Source organism: Oreochromis niloticus, linkage group LG23, assembly GCF_001858045.2.
Source record: "Oreochromis niloticus isolate F11D_XX linkage group LG23, O_niloticus_UMD_NMBU, whole genome shotgun sequence".
Taxonomy (NCBI): Eukaryota; Metazoa; Chordata; class Actinopteri; order Cichliformes; family Cichlidae; genus Oreochromis; species Oreochromis niloticus.
This window is the reverse complement of record NC_031986.2, coordinates 35,285,113-35,295,903: the sequence shown is the minus strand read 5'-3', so window position 1 is coordinate 35,295,903 and position 10,791 is coordinate 35,285,113. Positions and strand designations below refer to the sequence as shown.

Genomic DNA, 10,791 nt, shown 5'->3' with positions numbered 1-10,791 from the left:
TTAAGCAGACGTTTAGTATAGTACGGACAGAATGTTTAGTAAGATATGCATTTGTCAGTTAAGCAATATATTCTGAGAACAGGCGGAGACTGCCTCCGTCTGCTGTGTAACCTACATGCCTATATAACCTGCAATAAAGAAGAGTACTGTGTGACTCTCCCGAGAGTTCACCCATTGTACATATGATTTTTTATATTGTCTCACTGTGTCTCTGTTTTACTTTGGCAGCTTTCTATTTGGGAATTTTCCCCTGACATCTACTTTGCAAGTATTGCAAATTGCCCTGTTGTCATCCGTTCCCGTAAAGTATAACCAAACTTTTGAGCGTTTGAGCCGCTTAGGCGCCCTGCTAGGTAAATGACGCTCCGCAACGTGGTTACGTCTTTCGGGGCGACTGGACTCGATAAGGGAATCGTTTGCAAAAATGGCAAACAATTCCAAGGAATTGAAACAGTGGGAACCGGTTCTCAACAAGAACCGGGTTTCGATACCCATCCCTAGCTCTCTCTGTCACTTTCTTTCTGTGTTTTCTTCCAAATTGCACTAAGAACAAACTAGTTTTATTATTAAGCCAAATACATAAATGAAATATATAAAATCAGTTATTTATATGGCCATATACCTAAAAACTATTTCAGTAATATTTCATATATTTATTAAGATGTCATGCTACAGGGAGCTCTGCACTGTCTGATGCAGTACAGGATCCCACCACACCATGCTCTGATGCAGCAGCACAGATGCTGATATTGATCCCATGCTGTACGGATATTGTGATGGTTGTCCACTGGACAGTGAATTTCTGACTTCCTTCTCCTCAAAAATTCAAACCTGCTTTATTCACAAACATGAATTCATAATGGTTTTCACCAGCATGCAGGATCATAACCATCTAAATAATGATATTTTGGACAGAGAATCACAGAAAAACGTCTTGTTTCCATATCCAAACATCTACGGCACAGGTGTCGAACTCCAGGCCTCGAGGGCCAGTGTCCTGCATTTTTTAGATGTGTCCTTGATCCAACACAGCTGATTTAAATGGCTAAATTACCTCAACATGTCCTGAAGTTCTCCAGAGGCCTGGTAATGAACTAATCACTTGATTCAGGTGTGTTGACCCAGGGTGAGATCTAAAACATGCAGGACACCGGCCCTCGAGGCCTGGAGTTCGACACCCCTGATCTACGGTGTGGTTTCCACATGGTTTCCAGGATCTTTTCAAAGGTCAAAGGTCGAATACATTTAATAAGTCCATGTATTCACTAACATAGGCTGTCATGGTCCAGGCAAGAGTCAGGACCTGCCCACACTGCCCCGTTGTCTCCATCTCGTGTCCCAGAGCGTTCTCTCCTCCCAGCTCCTGTGTCATGGTCTGTGAATTAGTCTGTGTCTTGCCCTTGTGCCTATTTGTGTCTGTGTCTCCTTCTGACCTGAATTGCGATCTCCCTCATAGCTGTGCATTTCTTAATGTGTTCTGTTCCTAAGTTTCTCCTGGTATAGTTTGTATTATTTCATATCCAGCAATAAAAGCTGTGTTTTTTGAGTTAAAGTTCTGCCTGTCAGTCAGTCTGCATTTGGGTCCAATCCTGCCAGCTTCACAGCCAGTTTATGACACTTTTTGGATTGAATAGAGCTTCTCATATCTATACGATTGTTATTATATAGATATACAACATGTTATTATAGATACAACACGCATCTACACAAATGCATTTTTTACTATACAAAAAGACATGTTGTGGAAGAGATCCAGAGGTTAAGAATAACTAATGATTAAATGCAGTGAGGTGTATTAACAAATAGAGAGTGAAGAAGAAAGGGAATCTCTCAGCAGCCTACACCTGCTGCAGCATAACTAAGGGAGGATTCAGCGTCACCTGATCCAGCCCTAACTATATGCTTTATCAAAAAGAAAAGTTTGAAGCCTAATCTTAAAAGTAGACATGGTGTCTGTCTCCTGAATCCAAACTATTTTTCTGTTATTTTCATTCTTATAATTTCTGTCTTTGTTGTTGTATTAAAAAACACATCAAATGCTTAAACTGGCAAAGCTTATCAACTCAGGGTTGACTTGTTCAGATACCATCAGGCACAGTGCATCCTCCAATTTCATTCTAATGTAGTTGGTAGAATTTGGAGGTTTGGACTCTTTTGTATACATATACTGTGTAATATTATATACTTCTTCGCCTTTGTGTTTTAGATTAAGAGTCGATGCTCTACACTCGCAGTTAAGAAACTATTACTGCTGTTAGTAAAACTGCACGTACACTCACAGAGCTTTTCATCTGTTGAATTATCATTCATACAGCATCTGCAGCATTAATGTGAATTTATTATTCATTATCCTCATCATCATAAATCTGTACTCCAGCTGTACTAAGATATAGTGCACATAAATGAAATCTAGTGTGTTGTTGTTTGAGCCTCATTGCCCTGCACTGAAGCTCAGAGGAAGATTTGTATGGGTCTCTGTTGAACCACTAGAACATTCTATTTCAGTAGATGAAGTTATTATAATGTTTGATAAAATCTTCCAGCACAGGTGTGTGCAGTATAAAAAAAATCCAAGCCACTGCAAACCAGGTCATTCTACTACACCCCTCAAATCTTATGACTTTTTGCCAATAATCACCCCTCTCCACAAACATCAGGTGGTGACTTGTGAAAGCGAGGACAAGTATTGTGTAATGCATTTCACGTAAAAACAAACAGAATCTCCACCGAGCACGTTGGAGCCGACAGTAAGCTGACAAAATCCTCATATTACTTAAATACCAAAAAGTAGTAATTCCCTGAAACCAGCATGTTTTTGAGCTTTACTGTAGTACGCTTCTGTTCATCATTCATAGAGCAATAAACAAGTAATGTAAAAAATGAAATGTTATGAAACGTATTTTCTCATTTTCTGATAGAAGAACGTGGCTCTACAGTCACTGACCTGTATCCATGGTAGCGCCTGCAGACTTAAAGTTATATTATGAATATAATTTACCAATTAAAAGTCTGTCAAGTCTGAATTTGATTTCTTCTTTTGACACTGAACTTCAGTTTAATTGGAAAAAACTGAATTAAAATTTTGACAAGCAAATAAAACATACAGGGATGCAAATATCTCTTTCATCACAGGCAAACTGAAGCGTGGTCCACTACAAAGGCAGAAATAATATTAAAAATTCAGCCTTTTGGCTGTTACAGAAAGAGATGACAGATCGAATGTGGGATATGTTTGTATTTTTGTTTTTGGTTAAACTGATGAAAGAATCAGAAATTCTCACATTTCAATAGTGAAAAGAAAAACCTGAGGTAAACTTTAACTTTAAGTGTTTTACTCAAAAAAATGTTTTCAGAACCTCGTTGATCCATTTACGGTATTTTGAGATGTCCGTATAGACGTTGGGTTTATTGGGGTACTTGCAGTTCTCATCGTAGTTGAAAGAAACGACACCAACAGCAAACCCATGGCACACCAGAGGACCACCAGAATCTCCCTGTGAGGAGGAAGAATTTTAATTTATCAGTTTATACTCATTATATTTATGTTTTTAAGATTTGTTAACATGAAACCATTTTAAAGTGAAAGGACAGAAAACATACCTGACAGAATCCTTTGGTTGTTTCATATCCACCTGCACAGATAACATTGGCAGGAAGACCACGCCATTGTTTTTTACAGACTTGTTTGTCAATGACAGACACGTCCACCACCATCAGCTCATCAGCAAGTTTATTATCATCAGTTTTAGTTATTCCCCATCCAGCCACCTGACACACTTGGTTTTCTTTTAGGTTTATTTCAGCAGGTGGAATTTCAATTGTTTCTGCTCCGTGGCCCAGTTTAACCTTCTCAGACAGCTGGAGACACAACATGAAGTAAAAAATATATCTATGTTCATATTATAGTTCTTTAGATATAATCTGAATAATAAAACCGCATGTGAAACTGTTGTGAACATGAACATGTACTTACTTTAATCAGCATGATGTCATCACCCAGTCCAACTTGTCGATAATTTTTATGGATGATTTTGTTTTCAATCTTTATTTTTTGATGATTGCCGTTCTTCAGATTGTGGTTGCCGAGAACAACGTATGTGGGGCTCCTGAAAGAGTAATCAATGAGAGGAAATCAATACATTTTCTAAATGTGTTTTAATGACATGAGTCAGAGATTACAGAAGAAGATGTTTGATTACTCACGAGTCATCACAGTGTGCAGCCGAGACTACAAAGTCCTCAGTGATGAGAAATCCTCCACAAACATGTTCACCCTCATTGTCCTGCACAGAGGCCATGTACTGCATCGAGTTCTCTGGGGCTTTTTCACCATGTATGATGTCACTTCCATGTGCTGAAAAAAGTAAAATAAAGCAAACCAAAATTATGTTAGTGTTCCATTAAGCTATTGGAGGACAACAACAAAGTTTTGCAGTTCTTACTGAGTCGTCCGAGACATGCCAGAACATGGAGGAGCAGGATTTCTTGCAGAACGAGCATGATGCCAGCAAAAAGGTGAAGTTGTGTTGGCACAAGTGTGAAGTGGATCTTTTATACAGCAGTTGATCTGTCAAATCTGATTATCACATTTTGACTTCTAACCGCATCCTGTTTTTTTGGGACTTGTATTATCTTTACACTGTCTTGTTCATCATTTTCACACTACCCCAGATGGGCTGTTTAATGAGTTTCTCACAGTCTCTCACACCGTAACTTTTGTACACCATGAGGCAACGTGTTCCGTGTCTAAACCTTCAAAAAGCTGGGTTGTTGAAACTTTTTTGCACCACTGTTAAAGCTCAAAACAACAATATCCCACGGAGTTACTGATTTCATATTTGAACCAAGACTAATAACATTATGGTACTTGGCTCATAATCTGTCCACCAGCAATGTAAAAACAGGAAGGAGATGCCTTTTCATTTAGCGCCTCCTTGGGACCATTTCTTCCATTGTGTGAACTGTTTATGGAGAGAGGGTTGCAGGATTTGTCTTGTAGGAGGGCACTACGACTCTTCTGTAGGAGGCATTATTATGGAGCTTGGTCTCTTGAATGAAGAATATGTGAATAGTGCTGTGGCAGGAAGGAGAGTTTTGGACAGAATCATGAGTCTGAAGCTGGAAATTGAAGACTGGAAAGGATGTACAGGAAGATTCAGGATCGAAACTGAAATGTTCCAACAAGTGAAGAGAGTGTGTGGAGAAGATGGGAGGAGCACTGCGAGGAGCTGATGAATGTGAGAAAACGAGAGAGAGGGAAGAGGACGGATGGATGACGGTGAATATAATGAATCAGGAAGTGTTAGGAAGACATGAATGAGATGACATGTGTTACGACCCGGCTCATAGCCGCAACATAAAAGAAGGAAGGAAGGCTGAAGCGATCCCTTGGACCCTCCAGCTAAGGCGGAAGGCTGAAGCGATCCCTCGGACCCTCCAGTGAAGGCGGAAGGCTGAAGCGGTCCCTCGGACCCTCCAGCGAAGACAGACGAATGCTGAAGCGGTCCCTCGGACCCTCCAGCGAAGACAGACGGATCCCGGACGAGCCCCCAATTCTGTTACGACCCGGCTCATAGCCGCAACATAAAAGAAGATGAATACCAGATTGTGGGATGAGAAGAGGCTTTATCTTAAACTGGACAACCAGGTCGGCTAAAAATGGCTGGTGCCACTAAGGCAAACACAACAAAAGAGCTGGACAAAATGGTGAACGGAGAACTAAACTATACTGGGAAAACTAATCTACTGACCCTGAACAGAAACACAAACCTGAACACAAATAACCGCGAGCAGAAAACAGATGACGGTTGGCAGCAGGGAAACACACGGATGAGACATGGTGGATACACAGACGGACCAGCCAAACTACAAAGACAGAGGACGCGACTTAAATACACACAGGGAAACACAGGGAGATTACACACAGGTGGGGAACACAGCTGGGAATAATCAACAAGACGAGACAGAGGTAAAACTGAACACACTCACATGAGACGCAGACCTTCACAATAAAACAGGAAACGAGAACAAATCCTTAAACATAACATAAAACAAAACACTGACAACATTAAATCATAACACATGGAACTTGGTAATAGCAATTACCTGGGTAGTCGCTACCATGTTGTTGTGCATGCAATACCAAAACAAAGATGGACACCAACAAGTAATAAGGAGGAAAACACAAAAAGACAGCAGCATGATACAATACAGTGAGAAGATAAACGATGAGGGAAAGGAGGGTTGTTAGGAGGGTTTAAACACAACGAACGGGCACTTTATCTTTAGGAGCTACTGATGCTAACAGTAGTGGTGAGCACCTACACAGCAAACATGTTAAGAATGATAAGCTCACATGGAACTTTATGGTTACTGAGAACAAAATGGTTGTTCTCATTAACTGAAGAATTAATCACTGAGAGGTGGTGTGCATTACCACGGAATATGTCTGATTACTAATGAGGCTATACGACATGCATCAGAGACCGCAGAGTATTCAGTGATTAGAAATCGTTGATGTACATCACCTCTGGTGTTCTGCACAGAGGCCATGTGCTGCACTGAATTCTCGTGGACTTTTTTGCCACGCATAGTTTTACCAAGAAATTGTGGTAGCGTATACATGCCATACTCTCTGCAAACATATAGCTCAAAAAGTGTCGAATGAATTCTGTTAAAACGTTGCAGGGGTGTAAAGCGGGGTCACCTTAACAAGCCATTAAAATTTGGCTCACATCCACCATTGACCGTCTTCAAGGTCAACTTTAAGATTTATTAGTGGAAAACTGAAACAAAGCCTTTTAAGATTAAAAGTGCTTAAAAGTGCTTAAAAGTGTGGTGTGTATTGTCGACACATTGAAAGGAACGGATAAAGATTTAAGGATTTTTCTGGAAACCACACAGGGGAGGACAGAGGAAGAATGTGACAAAGAACGTGTCTGAGCTGCTGCACCCTTGTGTCCTGCCTCATTCTCTCAGGTCAGGAGACCAGATGCTTTTGCTTGTTCCAAACACTCAACATAAGCACAAAGGTAGGAATAAAGTGCTGCAAAATTCAGGCCTTCTAAGCAAAAATAATCCAGTGTAAACTCAGGTTTCAGTCCAGTGGTAATCTCTGAAAATAGGGAGGCAGTTCTGATAAGTGAGAGGAGGCTGAAGGAAAATCAGTATGTTTTGATATAATGTTACCATGTCACATGCGTGTGGCAACATTCAGGCATTAATCTAACAGAGTAACAGTATTAATAACAGATTCAGCAGAGAGAGGCCGCTCGCTGTGTGCGCACTGCTGAGAAAAAGAAGCTGAGCTCGGTTCATTTCTGCTCTGTTTCATGAAAACTGTGTTAGTGAGGAGCAAAGAGTGGGCTCGCCGAAACACTCGGCATGAAGACTGAGTGAAGAGTTTCAATACAGAGAGTTCTCATTCGTTCTGATAACATCTCGCCTCCTAAAAATAAACTCTGCTACTAGCAGCTATTACAGCCACCGCAGGCTGAATACAGGATTTTTTTCACCGACTCTGAGCCTCTTCAGTGAATCCAACAGCTTTTTAATGTCTCAAAATCTTTTAAGTCTCAAAATCTCAACATCTCAAAATCACTGTAAATCAGACACAGCTGTCACAGATATTTTAGAGCTAATAATCAATCAAATATATTTGCTTTTATGATCCTAGCCTCATTGCATCACTGACACTCAATATTCATATTAAACCACTAGGTGGTGATCTCTGATATATTTTGTGGGCACTGTGTGGCTTCAACCCAGTTCACAGTAATACTGGTAAAACTAGAAAATTAATGACGATTATTAAAAAGCACATATGATTAATGTGTGAACATATTGGCAAATTATATTTTTTATTTTCAAAACTACTGATGATTGTTATAACACATTAATAGCACTTCTGGCTGTATATGTGTGTGTGTGTGTGTGTGTGTGTGTGTGTGTGTGTGTGTGTGTGTGTGTGGTGTCTGCTCAGCGTATAAAGCTGTGCATCACAGTGGACTTCAGTGAATTCAACATCCGCTCAGCGAGAGTTGAGACGACATGTTCTGCCTGAGTAATTTCAGTGTTTTCATCTCGTGCATGCTTCTTTCCATCATCCAGTCAGGTGAATGATCTTTTGTACTTTAGTTTACATTACTAATATCTCTAAGTACAGCAGTTGGTGTAGGATGTGTGCTCACTCATCTGTTCTTGACTTAAAAATCTGCTGATTTTCTTATGCGACTGGATATTTTTTTTGTTTTAGGTCATGGTTCTGAGATTATTGGAGGGAAGGAAGTTAAGCCACACTCGCTGCCCTTCATGGCTTATTTGACAAGTAAGAAATCTATGTGTGGGGGGACATTAATCCACCCACAGTGGGTCCTGACGGCTGCTCACTGCACTGGGTAAGAACCTGAGGTTCACATTGCCTAAATTTCCAAATCAAAATATTGCAGTATTTATTTTTAACAGAAGATGTGAAGTGTAATGCTAACTGATATTTTTTCTTACACACAGAGTAACTCCTCCCCACAGGCAGGGGCTGCACTAAAATGTTTCATGCTTTTATAAGAACCTGACCTATAAACCTTTCACCTTGAAAATGACATACTACAGTTGTGCATTTTATTGTCTTTACTCATTGTGATGTCATAGGGTCTTGTAGTGAAAAAAATAATAAGTGTGTTGTGCAGCTCTCTCTTCATGCTTTGACCTTGGGTGCTAACAGTGAAGGTCAAGGTCAAATGCATAGCCAAACTAGGTACTCACATCCCCTAAGACGTTTGAAGATGATCCATAAACAATTGAGGGCAATTTAAAGTTTGATGTGGCTTTGACCTGATTTTCACCAACATGAAATCAGCTTGAGTTGTTATTGGTATCTGACATCACACAATGCTTGAAAACTAGCAAACAGACAAACAAACACAAAGAACAGATTACATCCAGCCGTCCTTCAAGTAGAGAAAAATAAATTTTTCATCTATAACATTTAATAATGTTGAAGTTTGTTACTCAGTTGGAGGAAAGTATCGTGCAGATCCATCTCAGGCTCAGTAACAGCCATAGCCCAGGCATATGTAATAATACACAACTATGATTTGAACAGTTTTACACACTCCTGAGCTTTTCATGTAAGTGAAGTGTCATCACTACACTGAGTTTTTCTTTTGCAGAATGAGTAAGGCGATCCTGGGAGCGCACTCCATCGCCAAAGAGGTAGAAGAGTCGAGGCAGGTCCGAAAGGTTGAGAAACGTTTTGCTCATCCTAACTATTTCAATCATATTGTGGGCAATGACCTCATGCTGCTCAAGGTAAGCTGACAATTCAGTGTCCAGTGGCCGGTCAAGCAAAGATGCAACAATAAAAATAAGTTTGTTTCTACCTGATAAAGTGCATTTCTGGGTATGTTTAGACATATTTCAATAATTCGCTGCACCTATTTCCCATTTTCCAAACAAAATATATGAATTATTAAGTAGTGACCCAGGTTTTATCACAGTATCACAGATATACTTACTTTAAAGCCAAGTCTGTAACATATAGATAGTCACTGTCAAAATGTAACATTTCTTTTTAACTCTTTCTCAGCTTAAGGAACCAGTAAATGCAACCAAGTCAGTAAAATGGCTCCAATTGGGCAAAATTGTCAAAGACCCTCCAGATGGCACCAAGTGTCTGGTGGCTGGATGGGGAATAACTGAAGAGAACCACCTCTCAGATGTTCTCAAGTCTGTCCACGTGACTGTGATCGGCAGACATAAGTGTAACTCTTGTGAATATTACAACTACACACCTTTAATCACCAGTGACATGGTATGCGCTGGTTCAAATGGCAAAAAAGCAGCGGATACCTGTCAAGTAAGTATGAAGAATATGTATGAGCATGTAATCATTGAGCTCAGCACCATTTTGACGTTTTGACACCTGTAAGTGAGAAAAAAGGTCTACAGTGCATATGTACTTGCTGCAGGGGGATTCCGGAGGCCCACTGTTGTGCAGCTTTCAGCTGGTTGGAGTTACTTCTTTTGGAGCCGGTTGTGGGGACATTTACAAGCCTGGAGTCTACTCATTTCTCTCAAAGAGGCAACTGAAGTGGATCAAAGAAACAATGAAGTCTTAAAAGTCATCAGGCATCAGTCCACATAAGCTAAGCTAGATGACAATGTTTTATGCTTTTATGCTGAGCTATCACTTCATACCTTTCACTTGACCAGCATCTTTTTATTATTTCATTGATTATATTATATTTTATGGAATCTTTGTCACTGCTGGCTTGCTCTAATTGTTACAGACTGTGCACATAGCAGCCCGTGGTTAGTCTGTTTATGCACACACAAAAGTAAAACAACAGTGAGACTGTTCAGCCTGTTGCCCAGACACATTCACTATGTGCTGTAAATTAATATGAGGATTTTCAACAGATTTTTTGATGAAGATCAATTTTTAAAATATGTTTTCTTGTTTAGTTTTGTTCAGTATTTTTACTTAACACCACCAAAGACCCCACAAAAAACAAAACTGATACAAAACAATTTTTTTTTACTGTACTTTTACTTTCTACTTTTCCTACTTTCTAATAAAGCTGAAGTAAAGATATATTTCCTTCTGTCTGTCTTTCATTGTTTGTACTGCAATTCTCTCAAAGTGTCATGTTTTTACAGTAACTTCTAAATCTCACATCACTAAATCTTAATCTTAATTTAAGAAATCTTGATCAAAAATTGGTAATAGTCCTTCATTTTTAACCAAATGAAATGTCTTTTAAGCCTAAGAAACCTGCCTAAAAAAGCAGTCAG

The 10,791-nt window shown here is 39.7% G+C and overlaps 2 protein-coding genes across 2 annotated transcripts; one reads left to right on the top strand and one right to left on the bottom strand.

Moving 5' to 3' along the window:
- Window positions 1-3,023: 3,023 nt before the first annotated feature.
- On the bottom strand, window positions 3,024-4,537 carry LOC100695235 (granzyme B(G,H)). Its single transcript, XM_003451346.5, has 5 exons — window positions 4,443-4,537; window positions 4,204-4,354; window positions 3,974-4,106; window positions 3,601-3,858; window positions 3,024-3,494 (listed from the first exon to the last, which is right to left on the bottom strand). The coding sequence occupies exons 1-5, from the start codon at window positions 4,498-4,500 to the stop codon at window positions 3,336-3,338; spliced, it is 759 nt and encodes a 252-aa protein (XP_003451394.2). The 5' UTR covers window positions 4,501-4,537; the 3' UTR covers window positions 3,024-3,335.
- A 3,474-nt stretch (window positions 4,538-8,011) lies between these two features.
- On the top strand, window positions 8,012-10,591 carry LOC100695499 (granzyme K). Its single transcript, XM_003451347.4, has 5 exons — window positions 8,012-8,113; window positions 8,255-8,396; window positions 9,168-9,306; window positions 9,584-9,853; window positions 9,966-10,591. The coding sequence occupies exons 1-5, from the start codon at window positions 8,050-8,052 to the stop codon at window positions 10,113-10,115; spliced, it is 765 nt and encodes a 254-aa protein (XP_003451395.1). The 5' UTR covers window positions 8,012-8,049; the 3' UTR covers window positions 10,116-10,591.
- Window positions 10,592-10,791: the final 200 nt, after the last annotated feature.

Bases quoted from the DNA above. Each gene is read 5' to 3' on its own strand.
- LOC100695235 (XM_003451346.5), bottom strand. From the start codon at position 4,500: ATGCTCGTTCTGCAAGAAATCCTGCTCCTCCATGTTCTGGCATGTCTC. The intron at 4,107-4,203 runs GTGAGTAATCAA...TTACTCTTTCAG, and splicing joins GCTGCACACTGTGATGACTC to GAGCCCCACATACGTTGTTC. The intron at 3,495-3,600 runs GTATGTTTTCTG...TCCTCCTCACAG, and splicing joins CAACCAAAGGATTCTGTCAG to GGAGATTCTGGTGGTCCTCT.
- LOC100695499 (XM_003451347.4), top strand. From the start codon at position 8,050: ATGTTCTGCCTGAGTAATTTCAGTGTTTTCATCTCGTGCATGCTTCTT. The intron at 8,114-8,254 runs GTGAATGATCTT...TTTTTGTTTTAG, and splicing joins TCTTTCCATCATCCAGTCAG to GTCATGGTTCTGAGATTATT. The intron at 9,854-9,965 runs GTAAGTATGAAG...TACTTGCTGCAG, and splicing joins AAGCAGCGGATACCTGTCAA to GGGGATTCCGGAGGCCCACT.